We start from the raw sequence: 17,429 nt of genomic DNA on the forward strand, positions 1-17,429 counted from the left end.
AATATGCTCAAGTGATGAAGTTGAAGGAATAGTGGAGGTAGATCATTCAATGTTTGTCATTGTGCTCGATTTGGAAACCTGTGGCTGCAGATAGGGCTCTGCCAAGGCCAAGTTATAGGAGGAAATTCATAGATTGATCTAATGCTACCTTGGGTCGGATATGGAGGCAGAGAACAAGGAAAGCCCCTTAAAGGTTGGGAGAGACTATTTTTGGTTGCACTCTTGTTTCTTACAAACATTTGCAAAAAGGCTTGCAATGTACCACATCAACAACTTGAAGTAGAAAACAAAAAATAAAGTATTATGGAAGGTAAATGCACCAAAAGAACACTTCAAGCTTATATCTAAATTTTATCAGATATGCTAGTCTATATTGCTGCATATTTTTTTTTCTATCATAACAATTCATTGATAAATTACAATATATTGTTGTGGTTGATTCAAAAATGATTTTTACCCTCTAAAATAGATATGATCTATGTTATTTTAGTTCCTAGTGTATTTTTTCTTTTTTCTGAGTGGATTGCTGATATAGTTAAGTATAAGGTGAGATTCTATTGCTTGATATGCTATTATTTACAGCATCTAGCTTAAGTACCTTATAAATATTTTGGAGGTTTACTTTTGATGTATGAAGCAGGCACAAAAGGGATGTTACCACTAGAGTTAGGTGCCAAATATTCTAGGTTGGTCATATAAGTCAAGAGTCTGTTCTATGACTATCTATCTTAACATAAAAGACATCATAGTGCACGAGACTCCCACTACTACAGGGTCTAGCAAGGGGTGGATGCATGCAGCCTTACCCCCACCTGTGAAGAAGCTATTCCATATTCCGAACCCGCGACACTCAGGTTACAATGGAACAAACATACCATTGTGCCAAGGCTCACCCTCTTCATCTATCCTAGTACATACATCTTAAATCATATTTGGACTGAAGTTCAATGAATTTGATCTTTTATGGTCCAGTTGATGGATGAGCTATATATATCTGAAAAAACTTGATTTTTTTTAAAAATAAGTCATTTAAGATATTGTACATCATGATTAACTAAGTGGATTCTCAATATAGATCTCCTCGCATACTTATGCACTATTATAGGAACTTGTTTATCTATATATACACACACACACTTCTAACTCTAGGATTCGCAGGGTATAACTGATAGTATTGTTCTTATGGCTAAGGGATGGTTAGGCCATCCAAGTAAACAGTCTATACTCTGTCATGATCTGCACATCTTAGAGCATGTGCTTGCATGCCTTCTGACTACAAAACTGTCTTGTTGGTCAATGTTTGTACTTTTAGCAATTTTTTGTTCCATAACTCCAAAAATAACTGCTTTTTAGGTTTTTGGCATTTCGGATGATTTATATTCTAATCACTAGTCTGAATCATCAATCTAGAAGCCCTCCATGAATTTTAAATGAGGGAATGATCATACTCATCAAACCTAGCAATGTAAAAGCAGTCAATTATATATGTCCATATGTACAGATATTTGAGTTTTATTGTTAGTTGACCATGAAAAATACTCATCCACCTAGTAAAATTACATTAGACAACTTTTTGCTCATACACACACAATCAATATCTATTAGCACCTTGCTTTTCCTGGTGACCTCTTTTTTATCCCTTAGTTCATCCAAAAAGCTGATGATCTGCTTTTCAAATCTCAGATAGTGGAAGAGTGCGGGTGGCTGTTAGACTTCGGCCTAAGAATGCTGAGGATTTTCCTTTTGATGCAGACTTCACTGATTGTGTCGAATTGCAGCCTGAGGTTTTCACTTTCCAGCCAATTATATTCTTGAATTTTTTGCTACTTTTATCTTTAAAAAAAATAAAGAAGTCAATGTCTTTGATTACAAATATTTATTCATTCATCTGATACAACTCAAATAACTGAGATTATTGTATTTTTTATATTAATTATTTGCATTGGTTACTTGCAGCTGAACAGGCTGAAGTTGAGAAAAAATAATTGGAGCTCTGAGTCCTATAAATTTGATGAGGTTTTCACGGAAAGTGCTTCTCAAAGGCGTGTTTATGAAGCTGTTGCAAAACCTGTAGTGGAAGTAAGTGATGAAATCTATCATAATACTTCTCTTTGCATCATACAACACATACACACACATAAAATAACAATAATTGATGCAGTGGATTTATTTGACACTAATACCTGATCATGAGATGTATTGTGGATTTTTCTGGGTTAATGAGAACCATCTGAACTTGCCATTCTATGATTTTTCACCCATTTCATTGACTCAGTACCCATGTTCTATAAATTTATTAAGTCAATCTAAGCTGCTTCTTCCTCCCTTCCCTCTCCTTCTTCTTCTCTCCCTCTCCCTCTCATCTTTCTTTATTTGTTAGGAGTTACATAAAGGAGTGAACATATGTATTTGATGTGGTTTTTCTTACATATGCACTAACATACGACCAAGTAAGTGCAGTCCACTATCTACAATTTTTTGGGCTGATTTGAAGCAATGATCCAAGAGTCCTCATCAAGCCCTAAAATCATGACATCGTGTGTCTCTTTCTTTCCTCTTTATATATTTCATACCTCTTAACCAAACTGATTATATGTTTTGCACACTTGAAGAGGAAGATGGACATTTTCTCTCCTTCTTTCTGTTACCTACTTGACCTCTCTTTTCCTCTTCCTCCCATTCATATCACCTCTTTCTACCTCATTCTTTTCCAGGTTTCTCCTTCAATCTCATTCTGTCTTGTCTGTGGATAAACCAGATATGAGGCTTCTCCAATGCTTGTGTGTCCTTTCTCCATCACTTGATATTGAGAAGTAAGAGTTCGTAGAGGCATCTGCATCATATCCTATGTAATGTAAATGTTGTGTCCTGTTTGATTTTTGTGGAACCTTTACCTCTTTGTTTGGTTTTCAGACATCTTGTGCCCCTTGATTAGCTCTGAACCACATTTCAACCTGTAACAACTTAGGACCTCGACCACAAAGCTACCTGGAAGGTATTATTTGGATTTTTTGGCCCTATATAAGTACCCAAGTTCTCCCCAATGCCCAACCAATGTGGGGGACAAAACATATGCTTTACACACTCTCTTGGTTTAAGACGTGTTATCCTTACCGGGCTAAGGATCCAATTTCTATCAAATCCAATCATAAACACTATGATCAGCCTGTGATCAACCTCAAAACATTTGTGTTGTAGTGTTTCCTCGTCCACATGGGCTGTGGGTTGGGTCCACTTTGATACCATTTTGTAGCAATCCAAGACCTTACTTAATAAGGCTAGTTAGAAGGTATTATTTAAATTTTTTGGTTTTGTATAAGTATCCAAGATTTTCTTAGCATACAATTGATGTGAGACTAAGCACACGCGATTGTGCACTGTGAGATCTTGGATACTTATGTAGGAACAAAAAACTAAATAATACCTTTCGGTTAGCTCTTATGGGGGAGGTCTTGGGTCATTACAGATAGTATCAGAATTCAGAACGGATCCAGTCTATGGCTCATGTGGATGAGGGGACATTGTAGAATAGGTCTGTTTGGAGCTAACCATAGGCTGATCGTAGTGTTTAATGATTGGATTTGTTCCCTTAGCCTGATGAGAAAACCAGGACTTAAATAAGAGGAGTATATGAGATCCTATGCAGATGTGTGTTTAGTCCCACATTGTTGTGCACTGGTGAGATCTTGGATATTTATATTAGATCAAAAATCTAATTAATACCTTTCGGCTAACTTTTTCTAGAGGACGTAGATCATTGCAAGTGGTATCAGAGCTAACTTGGCTAAGGTTTGCAATCTTGCCATCGACCCCCATATTGATACCATCTTGGTTTAGTGTTGGTACGTCCGGTACAGGGGTTGGTTTGGCATACCAATACTCGATGCTTTTTTGATACCGTCTACAAGTTCAATACCAATATGGTATGCATGCTTGATACACACTAATACAGACCGGGACAATGTATTATGGACCTATGGCCAATGTAGACTAGGGGATACTATAGCATAGGCTTATTTGGGGCTGAATATAGGCTGATCGTTGTCTTTATAATTGGATTTGGACCCTTAACCTAGAAACTAGGACTTAAATGGGGGGAATGTGAGGACCCATGCAGGCATGGTCTGCTGTGCCGGTACTGGGCCTCAGACCGGTTGCTCGGTGGCACGGGTCGGTACGGGGCGGCGCTGTGCCGTGCCGGGCTTGTACCGACATAGTAGAGGAGGTGGGAAAGAGGGCGAATGGGAGACACAAAAAGAGAGAAGGGAGAGAGAGGGAGTGAGAGAAAAAGAGGGTGGCGAAGGTTGGTGGAGGGCCGACGACCCGGGCAAGAGGCGAAGGAAGGCTTCGCAACCGAAAATCCTGTTTTGTTCGAAATAATGGTTTTAGCTTCTTCTTAATTTCGTGATTTTTAAGTGAAGTCGACAAGTGATTTGCCGACTTTACTTAAAAATTGTGAAAAAAAGGACCCTTGTTTAGGGGACCCGGCCTGTTTTCTGGCCGTGGAGTTCGGAGGAGCGTCCTCCGTGCAGCTCGCCAGCCTTCGCCGGCTGGCCTCCACCTCCCTCTCTCTTCCTTCCTCTCCCTCTTTCTCCCTTCCTCGCTTGCTCTCTTTTTCTCTCTTTCCTTCTCCTCTCCCTCCGGCAACAAGTTTCGTTTTTGTTGCCGGTACCGTTCCGGTCAGCCGTCAGATAGCTTGGTACGACCGGAACTGCCTGTTCGGGATGATTCCGTTGACCTTGCATGCAGGTGTGTATTTAGTCCCATATTGATTATACACTAGCTAGAACTTTGGTACATATACAAGTCCAAGGAATCCCAATAATACCTTCTGGCTAGTCTTTTTGGGTGAAATCCTAGGTTGCTAAACAACCTATTAAGGTGGTGCATAATTCTTGACCAAGGCATCTACTTGCAAGAGAGGTTATCACCATAAAGGCCCAATTTTGGATAGATTGATATTCTTTAATGGTTGAAATTCATAGAATTGTGCTTGTTTGAGCTCTGCTCTCAGCTTGTTCTCACTTTGGGCTTTGAAAATGCAATTAAAGCTTAATCAATGAGGGAATAATGTCCTAAAGTTCCTGTAGGAGTTCAAATAATCTATATAAAGATGGAAGAAGACAATTTGTTTAGGAAGGTGAATTCATCTCTTTGATGCTATTATAAGCTAAAGAGGCAAATTGAAACATGATCCCTATATCTGTTTATGAAATTATACACAAATGAATATAAAAATGTATGTATGTATGGAAATACATGAAAAAATTGAGTCTCTATTCATATGATGGGGTTTTTCATTTTTTATCAATATTGTTTCTTGTTATTGCCTGAGCCTCTTAACAATTACAATTATGTTACTAATGCAAATGCTAAACTTTTTTGCATATGGAATCAATTTCAACAGTGCTAGTTATAATAATTGTAGTCATAATAATAATAATAAGCTAACAACTTGCTTCCATATATGTGGAATCAATTTCATATATATAGTTACAGATTTGTATCCAGAAATAGTTTTATTGAGTAGTTGGATGCACATTAATATTATACTCATGGTTCGCCATCTTGATACCGAACTCTGTACTGGTGCCACACTAGCATAGTGTCAGTACGGTACGGTACAAAGTTTTTTAGCGTACCGAATGTCGGAATGCCACTGGTACCGAACTGATACGGCATGGTACGTTCTGTACCGTCCGGTTCGGGCCGGTACGGCATACTATGATTACACTAATAATTTTTTGTAAGATCGTGAAGTAATGTTTTAGAATATTAATTGGAAATGTGGCATTGCAATAGCAAGTTTTTGAAAGCTATTGAGGAAAGAAATAGAATCCATCCGATCTAGATCATTGAATGACTCATTTACCACTTTGAAAAGCACCCATTTGAACTTTATTTTACTTTATTTTGGTGGACTTTGTGTAAAGGAACTTAAAGAACATTTAGGCAATATGAATGACATTCAGATGGTATAGGTTTGTAACACTGATAGTTCCATAAACATTGTTTCCATAGTTGAAAATCCTGCTCGAATATTTCAAACTATAGTTCCTAAGTTAATTGGGAAGATTGGGTTTCATTGCATGCAGTTTTGGAAATAATGATGTTTTCGGTTCCCTTTTCGATGGTCATACTTTAAGACAATGGTTCGTTAGAGGTGTGCATTATTTACTTACATAAGAAGTTACTGTGCACTAAATAAGTTATTTTCATATTGATACCTTTGTGAATGGCCTTGTTGAATACTTGTTTTATTGTGATATATTTTCTGCAGAGCATATTAGATGGGTACAATGGGACAGTGATGGTTTACGGTCAAACAGGAACCGGAAAAACTTACACAGTTGGTCGGCTTGGGAAAGATGACCCATCAGAACGTGGTATTATGGTCAGAGCATTGGAGGACACTATTGCCAATACCAATTCTAACCTTGATTTTGTGGCAGTTTCCTACTTGCAGGTTTGCGGATTTAATCACTCTAGTTTTAGATTTTGCAGTTTTCTTCCTTTCCCTGAGTCCTTGTGACGCACTATAGGGTATACTGCAGCACATCACATTTTTCCATGGGCCTAAATCCATTAGTACAAACCATAATCATGGTTAAAGTTTAAGGATCACATTATATTTTTTCTGTTCAAAAGCTGCTGTAACATATTTTGCTGTTTTCTGTTAGGTTATTGGCATGCATTAGCACCGGTCTCCTGCCCTTCTTTTTTTGGTTCACGTCTGTACGCGGACGCGCGTGGATAAAAGGCTGGCCACAGAGTGGCACTAAATGCCACTCTATGGCATTTATGATCCGTGGGGGGCAGCGCGCCTGTGCGCTGCCCCGCACGGATGAGCGGATGAACTAGCCTGCGCTCGCTTTTAGACGAATTCTATTTAAAATAAAACTCTATAATAACCCTATACAGGCGCGCTGCCCCACGTGGATGAACTGGCCCGCGCTCGCTTTTAGACGAATCCTATTTAAAATAAAACTCTATAATAACCCTATTAATTACCAAACCCAACATAAGCTAAAGTAGGACTCTTTTAGATGAATCTTATTTAAAATAAAACTCTATAACCCACTCTTGAAATTATGTAAATAAAAGTTCTGAGAGTACAAGAAAATCTGAACTGAACTTTTTTTTTTCACTCATCATCACCTTCAATGTTTGAAAAATAAGGAGGATAAGAGAATAACTTATACCTTTCCTCTTGGTTATCAGTGAAACCATATGCTGCTTAAACTCTTCTTTTAAACAAATAATATTGGAAAAAAGACTAACAACTCACAAGATCTTTACACAAGGTCATGATTCAATGGGATTTATACCATCTTGATCCAAATAAAACTTTAGCATCATGACCTCAGTTAGGTCGAAGCTCTAACCCATACCCATACCCAACCCATTCAATGTTTGGGTGAAAATTTTAATGCATACCCAAGCAAAACTAAATGACCCTTGGCCAGTACAATGTAGCATTGGCACGACCAAGACTTAAGAAGTCCTATGATTGACCATAATAAGTGAATTTATGTGAGCTGTTTTGAAGAAAAGAAAATAAAAATACAGGCCATGATTTGATCCCTTTTCCTTCGAATTCAATGTGTTTTTGCCTTTTCCTCTCATCTCTTCTTTAATTTCCTTCACCTTATTCCTGTGTATTTTTTATATTTCCATGATGTATTCAGATTGCTGCTTCTTTTAGTTTTAATTTTAGTCATGGAAATTATAAGTAATTGATTCAAGGAATTAGTTTCCTTTTCCTTTATATCATTTAATCCTTCTAATAATCACTTGATGATCTTCTGAAGGAATATTTTAGTTATGTAGTTTATATTGATACTGCAATAGAACTCAGTGCTAAAAACCTGATTTTTCTGTTACAACTTACAAGTCCACTATTGACAGTTACTTGTTGTCCAGGTAACCTTATATCTCTTTTCTTAGGACCAATACCTCCAATACCTCTTATCAAAATTGCAAATCATATTTTTTATTCCCTATAATTTTTTGTAATTTTCAAATGATGCATACTGTATGTTGTTTCATGTAATAGAAAAACAAATTGTTCTCCTCAGCCAAATCTAAATTCCCTAACTCTTATGCGGGGTCAGCTTACAAAATTATAGGGCTTGACAAAATATTTCTAAACTTTACATATTCATTTTCAAAATGTTCATCCATGTTAGCTTGGACTTCCTCTAGGCACTTTGTTGCAAATTCAAGTACCACTTCTTGTCAGTCAGCATGAGATTGTAACAAGATGAAATGTGTGTAAGGAGATGACATATGCACAAATAAACAATTTTAAGAGCCACAGACCTTTGGGAGGCAATAACTGACCTGAACCGTCTCTATTTGGGATGGTTTGGGTTGAACATTTTTGACCTGGATTTTAATCTGGTCAGGATGGGTCGGAGCTTTGACCTGACTCAAGTCATGAGAGTAGAGTTCTATTTGGGTTGAGATAATTTATGTCAGTTGAGTCATGACCTTGGTAAGGATCTATTGTGGTTGGTCTTCTCTCTAATATTCATTGAATTTATCTTGGAAACGAGACACTAGGAATTGTAAGGATTGCGCTAGTCGGGTTAGGTTTGCAACTTAACAATGTTAGAGGTCAAACAGGTCAAGTCAGTACAAGGATTGACCCATGGGTGGGTAATGGGTCAAAGGTCTCGGCCCAATGTAAGGTTGAGTTAGGTATGACTCAAGGCTTCCTATATTGTCATCCTAACTTGACTCAGCCACAACCTAACCAGACCTAACACATTACCGCTCTTATATAGACCGATACATCTTTGAGGTATGAGTTCGATGTAGTCTCCTTGATGAAAAGGTTGCCAAATTACATTCGAGGCACACAAAATAGGTCAAACAGTATATTATTACTTTGACATGATATGTGCAATAACTAAGACCTTGAAGGCTCGAACACCGCTCTCTTTTTGAAGATTTAATGAAAGAAGATGGGAGTAGATCTAGCATATAAAGAATAATAGACCATGTAGGATCATATATCCAGTACTTGACGGTAACACAAATATACCTTGCATACTCATTAGTATGCACCAAGGAATGCCGAACCGGATCGTACCGCTCGATTCAGGCCAAACTAAGTTGACCGGCGGTTCCTTCTCGGACCGGGTCGGTCGGTTCGGGCATATAAAATGGTTACGGGGCCGGAACCGGCCGATACAAGAGCGAACCGGATGGAATTGGACCGGTTCGGCTAGGACTCGGTGCGAACCGATCAATTCGCACTGAGTTCGGTTAGATTTGCCACAGCGCATTGCGCTGTTGCATTTTTGGCCACAGCGCGTGCTGTGGCATTTTTGGCGACTGGTTCGGTACCGGTTCGGTTTGGTCCTAACCGGACCGGGCACCGACTGGTACGGCACCTGGTACCGGTTCGACAATCCTTGGTATGCACTAATGATATACTGTATGCTTGTTGGAGTTGCACAAAGCATGTTTAATTTTTAAATTATACACATACCTGCGTATTCTTGTATCATTTCTTGAGTAGAAATGATTGGGGCTGTTGGCCAACTTGAACCATGTAGAACAAAATATTGCTCCATGAATAACTGGATATGATACTTCTATGGTTTCCTTTGAACTTCTTGATGCTTATATTAAAATTTCCAATTTGTCCTCTTTAGTTTTTTTCTTTTTGTTTTTGATTTATCCAGGTCTTGTAAACTACGATTCTGAAAAATAATACTTGTAGGAGATGATTTAATAGAAGTTTGAAGGCCTCTAATGGTTTAACTGCCACATCCGAAATAATTTCTTTACAACTGATGGAGTGTAGAAGATGAATATCATTTTATTTCTTTTACTTGAGCTTACTAGATTATCCTTATGCCATTAATTGCCTTATTCCTGTTCCATTAATCACATATTTGTTAACAATAAATGGTTTATTCTTGTTCATCATTATTTTAGTTGTATCTAGAATCAATACAAGATCTGCTGGCACCTGAAAAGACCAATATTCCAATTGTTGAGGATCCGAAAACCGGTGAGGTGTCCTTGCCTGGGGCTACTCTAGTTGAAATACAAGATCTTGACCATTTTCTGGAGCTGCTGCAAATTGGTGAAGCAAACCGCCATGCTGCAAATACTAAACTAAATACTGAATCATCTCGAAGTCATGCTATTCTTGTGGTGGGTGCACCCTAAGTTTTTGATTGTTTTGATTTTGCTTTATTGAATTATGGTTATTCTCTCATGACATGTTTAGAAAATCTACATTATTGATTACTTCATTATATCTTGACATGTATATAGGTTCATGTCCGAAGATCTAAGAGGAAAGAGGACAATGATGCCTCCTCTCTGGCTAGCAGTTCGAATGGTGATTTACCATCTTTCCACATGCCAATTGTTCAAAAAAGCAAGTTGCTTATTGTTGATCTTGCAGGATCTGAAAGAATAGACAAATCTGGTATGCTTCTACTGTCATTCCATTATATCCCAGTAAATTATCATCTATTACATTTTATACTGCCAAATTACAAGACAACTTCTATCTATTGAATTTGAAAGTTAATTACTGTTTCATTCTCACACTACTACTCTATATAAAACCTAGATTATTTAGGAAATTCGTTGTTACATAAACCAGAACCTTAACCTTACCGACAATCTCTGTTACATCTAAGGAGTTTTCCTCATGGATTTTTAGGCATTAGTCATTAAGTTTGAGAATGTTTATTGACCAGCTCTTAACATGAATTCAACCAGCTTAATTAGTTTGGACTTTGGAAACCTAACCAAGGCAACTTGGCTAAAAGAAGGGCATCTTTGAAAATAGAAGTTGGAAGGTACATGGTCTAAGTTTCTCTCTTATAAATGGAAAAGATATATTATGTAGGTTATTAGCCCATATTTCAAATGCTTACTATTTTTTGTTTTGCACAATTTTTTAAAAGGTGTTATGCATATCCTTTTGCAGAGAATGATGCAAAATTCGAGGAATAAAATGTGCCTGATGTATTATGCGTCATGTTGATGATTTTTTGTGTCACGCTAGGATCAACTATTTTGTGTTCACACATGCTCTTATTTTGAACAACTTGATGCAAATGCAAGCAGCTGCCAATATATATTATATGCATGTATGTATAGTTGTATACATATATTCGTTCATAGGTATTTTACTATTTCTAGATCATATCCAACAGTTAATGTTTTCATTTTGTAACTCTATCCTTGAATTTGGATCTGTGCAAACTACTAGTTTTTTATGGTCTATCTATTATAACTCTACCGATTTTATACATGAATACCTACATATTTACATACATGCATGCATATACAGTTATTAAGATATGGTAAAACATATTGCATAAAAAAATATTGATGATTACATTTTTTTCAAGTGTAGAGGCTTGAATTTGGGTTGGTGGCTTGGGAAAACCTAGAAAACTTAAGGAAACATGAAAAGGGTTGCAAGGAAAAATTTCAAAACCTTGACTTAGAATTATACATTGATTAGAAACTCCAAGGACCTCATATATTCAACTTGAAATAGATGGGTTAAGTTGCTGATTGGAAGATTTATGAAGTACAGTAGTACACAGTTTCCTACATGTATCAAGTAAAAATATTGGTATGAAGATCCATAATATGTTGTTGATAAGATAATAATGCTTCTTTTTGAATTTAATTCTTTAGATTTGTTGAAATTTATTGGTTTGATAATTGTAAATACTGGAATCCACGGTCCTTTTACAGGTTACTCTATCATTGCATTTTCTCAACAATAGTGATAAAAATTTGCAGGCAGTGAAGGTCACATGCTTGAAGAGGCTAAGTTTATTAATCTATCACTCACTTCTCTTGGAAAGTGTATTAATGCGTTAGCTGAGAACAGTCCTCATATACCAATAAGAGACTCCAAACTCACAAGGCTGCTTCGTGATTCATTTGGAGGTGTTCTTCTTGACCTTGTTCTGTCATTTCCAGATTGTCTTGATGCTTTGCTTGTCACTATATTGTAATATTTTATAGGGCTTTTAGTTGAGTTGAGTTGTGCTATAGATATTTTGCCTTTAGATTTGATCTATTAAATTGCTACTTGTACTTGTCTAGTTGGACTTGTCTAGCATTGTGTTTGCAGCTTTCTAGTGAAAATATATGAAGCATGGACATGGATATAAAAATGGTACAAACACATCGTTATTACAAATTTTTAAAAATTATGATATGATATGGTATGCATAAAAGGCCTGGTATACATCGAGATGGACCAGTACCACGTAACATAATATATTCTTTAGGTATGCATAAAAGGAAACCATAAAATATAGTGAATTTTCCTAGAAACATAGTCCATGTTCCATACAACAACATCAAAGTTCACAAACTTCATCAAATAGTTATCATTCAACAGCGAGGACCATGGTCCGTACTCTATATAATGGCATCAACATCACAACATCTAAAGTTACCGTCCATTGTATCCATTATCAAAATGTCAACGTTCATCAAAAAGAAAAGCCTTCCTCTCATTCTTGGAGCATCAGATAAGTAACTCGAGCTATCCTTGGGAGTATCCAGCCTCTTTTATATTCCAAAGAGCCTCTCTTTTATATTCCAAAAAAGAGGATACTTAAAATAAGTATCCAACAATTGTCCTGGTTATATTTAACAAGTTTCAGCATCCTCTACATTGTAGATAAAAAGCATGTATGCAATTTGAATTATGCATTTATGTTAGGCTAAAAAATTAGCTGTCCATCTATTACTCATTGAGTTAAACTATTTTATGTTAGCTCTTGTTTACATAGTTGAAAATGGAATATGTGACACTGATTGAATAGAGATTTATTAAAATATTAACTGTTACATCAGTGTTTACATTTTTGTTTGCTTTCCAATCATGCTAATGGATCTTTTTAAGGATTTCTTATTTATCTCTTTGTGTTCAGGCACTGCAAGGACATCTCTTATTGTAACAATTGGTCCATCTGCACGACATTATTCTGAAACGGCAAGCACAATCATGTTCGGGCAGAGGGTTAGTACTATTCAAAAGTTCGATGGCAATTTTCTTCCTGAACATGTTTAAGTTCGGATAATTAGATGAGAAGTTGCTCCTGTATTCTTCCCTTTCTAGGGCTTGTTTGGATACTCCTGCAGGAATATCCTGCAGGAATTGGGCCTGCTCGCCCGCCCAACCCACATCTTCTATGGGCCTCTCGAAGTCCCAATCTAAATCCCAGCCTGTGGGCCTACAGGAAGCAAAAAAAGGCCTATGAAGGTCTTTTTTTCTCTTCTCACTGGATTTGGGCTGGGAGGTGTTGGGTTAATATGAGCCATGCTTAAATGAACGGCCCAATCCATGAATCTAGCAGGAAATCCAGCTCAATCTTGCTGGATTACCCAAATAGGCCCTCAGAGTTACTAATTTTCTTTTCACTTCTGAAGAGTTTCTATTTCAAAAATCCATTTTACTTGTTTTGTGTCAAGTTTCATTCTTCAAGTAATGTGGAAGGGAAGTCATGTTAGTACTTGCCATAACAAGTTGGATCTTTTCTGGACCAAGAAATTAAGGTACCGGACCATGTTGCCTTGCACAAACTTTGCCAAGCCTGGGCTTGCACCCAAGCGTGGGCTGGTACCACAGTACCAGGCATGCCTGCTTATATCAGTTCATGCTGTACTACGGCTCAACATTTTTGATATCTGGTTGTTTGATATTTTTAGGATTTTATTTTTAATTTTTTGGTATGGCGGTGCTGCACCACTGGTGCATGTACTTATTTATATCAGCCATTGTCCAGGTTGCCCTGTTCCAGAAGCATTTTAAATCCTTTCTTTGGTCCATCTTTTTATTTATATTTTTGATTTAGACTGTAGAGTGTAGAGAAAATGATAGAAGCCTCCAAATAAGTTGGCCAAGTTAAAGAGATGTTTCATTTGTTAGATTGGTTGATGGTAATCTTCACTTTTTGAGGAAAAAGTAAATTCCAATTTTAAGAACTCATCTTGATTCACAAAAATTGGTTTATTGACATACTGTTCCAAAATCGTATTACCATTTTGATTTAATTTGGTTGAAAGCGTCTGGAGGCCAATCCTCTTTGTCCCTGATAAAACATTCTTTCTTGCAATCAGAACTTCACTCTTTCTTGTATTCGGAACTTCGCTGACATAATAATGTTAAGCTTTTAGTCTGTTCTCTTGTGTTTCAGTTTATTGTCCTATTTCTCTTAGTTAGCACCCAGTCTTTGATCTCCCTTGTTTGGGATTATGATGGAATAGAAGAATTTTTCCCTTTTTTTACAAGAGTCAACCAGCTGTTTTTGAGCTGCATTCCTTCAGTTGGATAGCAAGTTTGTATCCCATGTTTCATGGTGTAGTGTGTGTTTTTGTTTTTAATTTGCATTATCTTTTGCTGAAATTTCATAAGTATGTATAGGATTAGTTCATTTATCAATTATTTTTCTTGCTGGACTATCTTTTGAGGTTTTAATAATTCCAGGCAATGAAAATAGTAAACGCAATCAAGTTAAAGGAGGAAGTTGATTATGAGAGTCTATGTAGGAGGCTTGAGTACCAAATAGACTATCTTACATCAGATATGGACAGACAACAAAAACTTAGAGATACTGAGAAAGAGCAAATGGAGAAAAAATTGAAAGTGTATGAAGCATCCTTAGCTGATGCAGAAAAGGAATTGGTTGTGAAGTCTGAGGTAACCTCTATCTTTTCTACTATAATTTGCAGACAAGTCCCTACTGCTTTTTACCAGGTTTTGGTTTTGTACAATAAATCCAGTGTTTTTAAGTTTTTCTTTTATCTTGCTCCTTGTCACTCTTGTTCTATTCCGCTAAATTTTACTCTGTGTTCTTTCATGCTTATGCTGTTGCTTTCTGTCTATCCCCCATATTGTAAAGGGTCGTCGAACTAAATTAGTTATAACAGCTTGTTTTCGTAATTACATCTCGAAATCCAGGATCCAACTTTTCATGCTGTTGTTGAGATTTTGTTTTTTGTCAATTTCTGTTCTTTGTTTTTGATTTTTTTTAAAAATTAGTTCTGCTTTGCTTTTTTCTTATTTTTTTGGGCAGCATTTTGAGAAAGAAAATATCCATCTAGAGTTAAAGATCAAAAGTTTGTTGGAGGAACTAAACACTCAGAAGGGCGAAAACAATCATTTGTTTGAAGAGGTTGTTCATCTAGAAACATGCTTGAAGCAGAGCAAGGTACTTTTGATTTCTTTTCATGTATTGATTTTTTTTTTTAATTTCTTAATTTTATAGATAATGTTTATTTCTTGTAGATTTGTTTAAGTTTGGATACAATATGAATGTTGAGGTCAAAGCAACATGTGAGTTGACTGAAATTATATACATTCGGGTATTTTTGACATCTTTTAATGTAGATAATTTATGTATGCAGTGATTTTTTTTCACAAAATCATAGCATAAATTTGCTAAATAATTGACAAAATTTGTAGATATATGTTTATGAAGTTGTATGCTGGATTAAGGTCAACATAGGAACAATAGTTGTTTAAGATATGTCCACGTAAGAGTGACTTTAAATGATAGGATAATTGTAGCTATTACATAGTTGATTTTGTAATTATTTTTTGATAAAGGAGAGGATTGCTACCAAGCCGCTGCAAGATCCTTTCTATGCAAATCATAGGTAGAAAATAGGCGAGGACTTTTGGAAACTAGTTGGATGGGAAGGCCTTTATAAGTAATCACTTCCTGTGAATACCCAGCTAGCAACATTGCTACCCTCTTTATATGTATGCTGGCATATAACCTGCATGTCAAATTTGAAAAATAAAACACATATTGAAGTATCAAATAAGTTGTCCATGTGATTGTCTGCATTTCATGATGAGGGCGAGGCAACCACTTTTATGATTAGTCTCCAGATACTTATCTTGTTGGATATAAGGTGGCCTGTCTAATCACCCAAGTCTTTGTATATGTGGCCAAGATCATCTAGAAAGTATCTAGTTTTCTGTTTGTCTAATTGCTCAGGTTTTTTTGCACATAGAAGGTCAAGATTGTTTAGATGGCATGGGAACAAGAGAGGAGGTGGTCTCCCATGAAGATAAACTTGTAACCCAAATATTCGACTTGGAACCTTAATCGAATGGGTAATGGAAGAACATTGTTAAAAACAGAAATGGATTTCGAGCACTTTATCTCATCGTCATAGCTACCCTTTAACAGTACATTACTACATTTCAATATGCGTGTTAGCCTATCTAACATGGACCTGAGTTTGTCTGTTGAATGTTAGGTGCGCACATAAGCGATAGATTCACCCAATGTTTGCATAACAGATGTCTTTATTTTACATACCCAAGCTTGATAGCAAATACTCATATTTAAGTGTCATATGTCTGGAGTTGAATCAAAATGGTCTGAGTAACATAAGCTCTTAGCCTTAGGGACAAAGGCATCCACTTCTTTGGTCTTCTCAGTAAAAATATTGGCACATTATATGCTCAAAAAAATTTTACTAGACTGTGACCCGAAAAAGAATTTTAATAGGACTTACAACTGCTAATAGAAATAAGTCTGGGTACTTGGAGTTAGGAACAAATGTGAACATATCCACTTCCTTAATTTTCTCTCACTAAAAATTGTGCTGCATTATATGCTCAAAGAATAAGTTACAACCGGCAACAAGAATAAGCCTAAGGTTCTTGGAGATGGGGACAATTGCTTTGCAAGTCAATCCAGTAACAACCCAGCTCTCATGAATATCAAAGCTTTTTCCCCTTTTTTGGTTGGTCAGCCCATAGGAATATAGGATAGTAGCTATTGTCAACTTTAGAGCACGTAATCCAACTTTCCCTCATGTTTCCATTGAGAATGACAATTATCTTAAAGAGCACAAAATGAACCAAAGCTTTGAAAGTTTGATTTCGGCTGGAACAAATGAGTTACAATTTTGTTAATCTTGGTGGTTTTGACTCCTATTACAATTAATTAGATTGGAAATTTAAGAAGTCAGTTGAAATCAATGAACCACCATAATTAGAGTTAAAAATTTGTTTAAATCAAGAAAATGAGTTAGATACATCTGCAAGTCCATCATCTCGTTTTTGACCTTGGGATGGGTTGTTTTGATGACTTTGCATTGAGATTTGACAGTTGAGACAATAAGGAAAAAAGAAAAACTGTAAGAAAGGATCTCTTATTGTGCCCATGACATTTTGGGATGGTAAACTTTTTTTGCTGCTCTATGCCCATTTTATGCACGTAATATGCAATCGGGACTCTAAGATATGCTACTTTATTCCTTTTTTTTTGTTTTAAACATTTACCAAACTATACTGCATTGTATTAATGAATAGAAATATTCTAAACATAGCCTAGAAATATAAGATCACAAATCTTCGTACATCCATGTTCACTGCTAACAAACATGTGTTGCCACGC

At 36.4% G+C, this 17,429-nt stretch overlaps 1 protein-coding gene across 3 annotated transcripts in view; it reads left to right on the forward strand.

Annotated features, from left to right (window-relative positions):
• Window positions 1-17,429, forward strand: part of LOC103695976 (kinesin-like protein KIN-UA) — a 37,868-nt gene that overhangs the window by 3,072 nt on the left and 17,367 nt on the right. For all 3 annotated transcript variants that reach the window (XR_003383237.2, XM_008777438.4, XM_017840342.3), the window contains exons 2-10: window positions 1,684-1,784; window positions 1,957-2,079; window positions 6,281-6,466; window positions 9,952-10,173; window positions 10,297-10,453; window positions 11,794-11,943; window positions 12,942-13,030; window positions 14,498-14,710; window positions 15,087-15,221. Coding sequence is in view for 2 of the 3 variants with exons in the window: in XM_008777438.4 (XP_008775660.1) it covers window positions 1,684-1,784; window positions 1,957-2,079; window positions 6,281-6,466; window positions 9,952-10,173; window positions 10,297-10,453; window positions 11,794-11,943; window positions 12,942-13,030; window positions 14,498-14,710; window positions 15,087-15,221 (1,376 nt within the window). In the remaining variant the exon portion in view is untranslated. The remainder of the gene's footprint in view (window positions 1-1,683; window positions 1,785-1,956; window positions 2,080-6,280; window positions 6,467-9,951; window positions 10,174-10,296; window positions 10,454-11,793; window positions 11,944-12,941; window positions 13,031-14,497; window positions 14,711-15,086; window positions 15,222-17,429) is intronic.

This window comes from Phoenix dactylifera, chromosome 5 (genome assembly GCF_009389715.1).
Source record: "Phoenix dactylifera cultivar Barhee BC4 chromosome 5, palm_55x_up_171113_PBpolish2nd_filt_p, whole genome shotgun sequence".
In the NCBI taxonomy this organism is placed as follows: domain Eukaryota; kingdom Viridiplantae; phylum Streptophyta; class Magnoliopsida; order Arecales; family Arecaceae; genus Phoenix; species Phoenix dactylifera.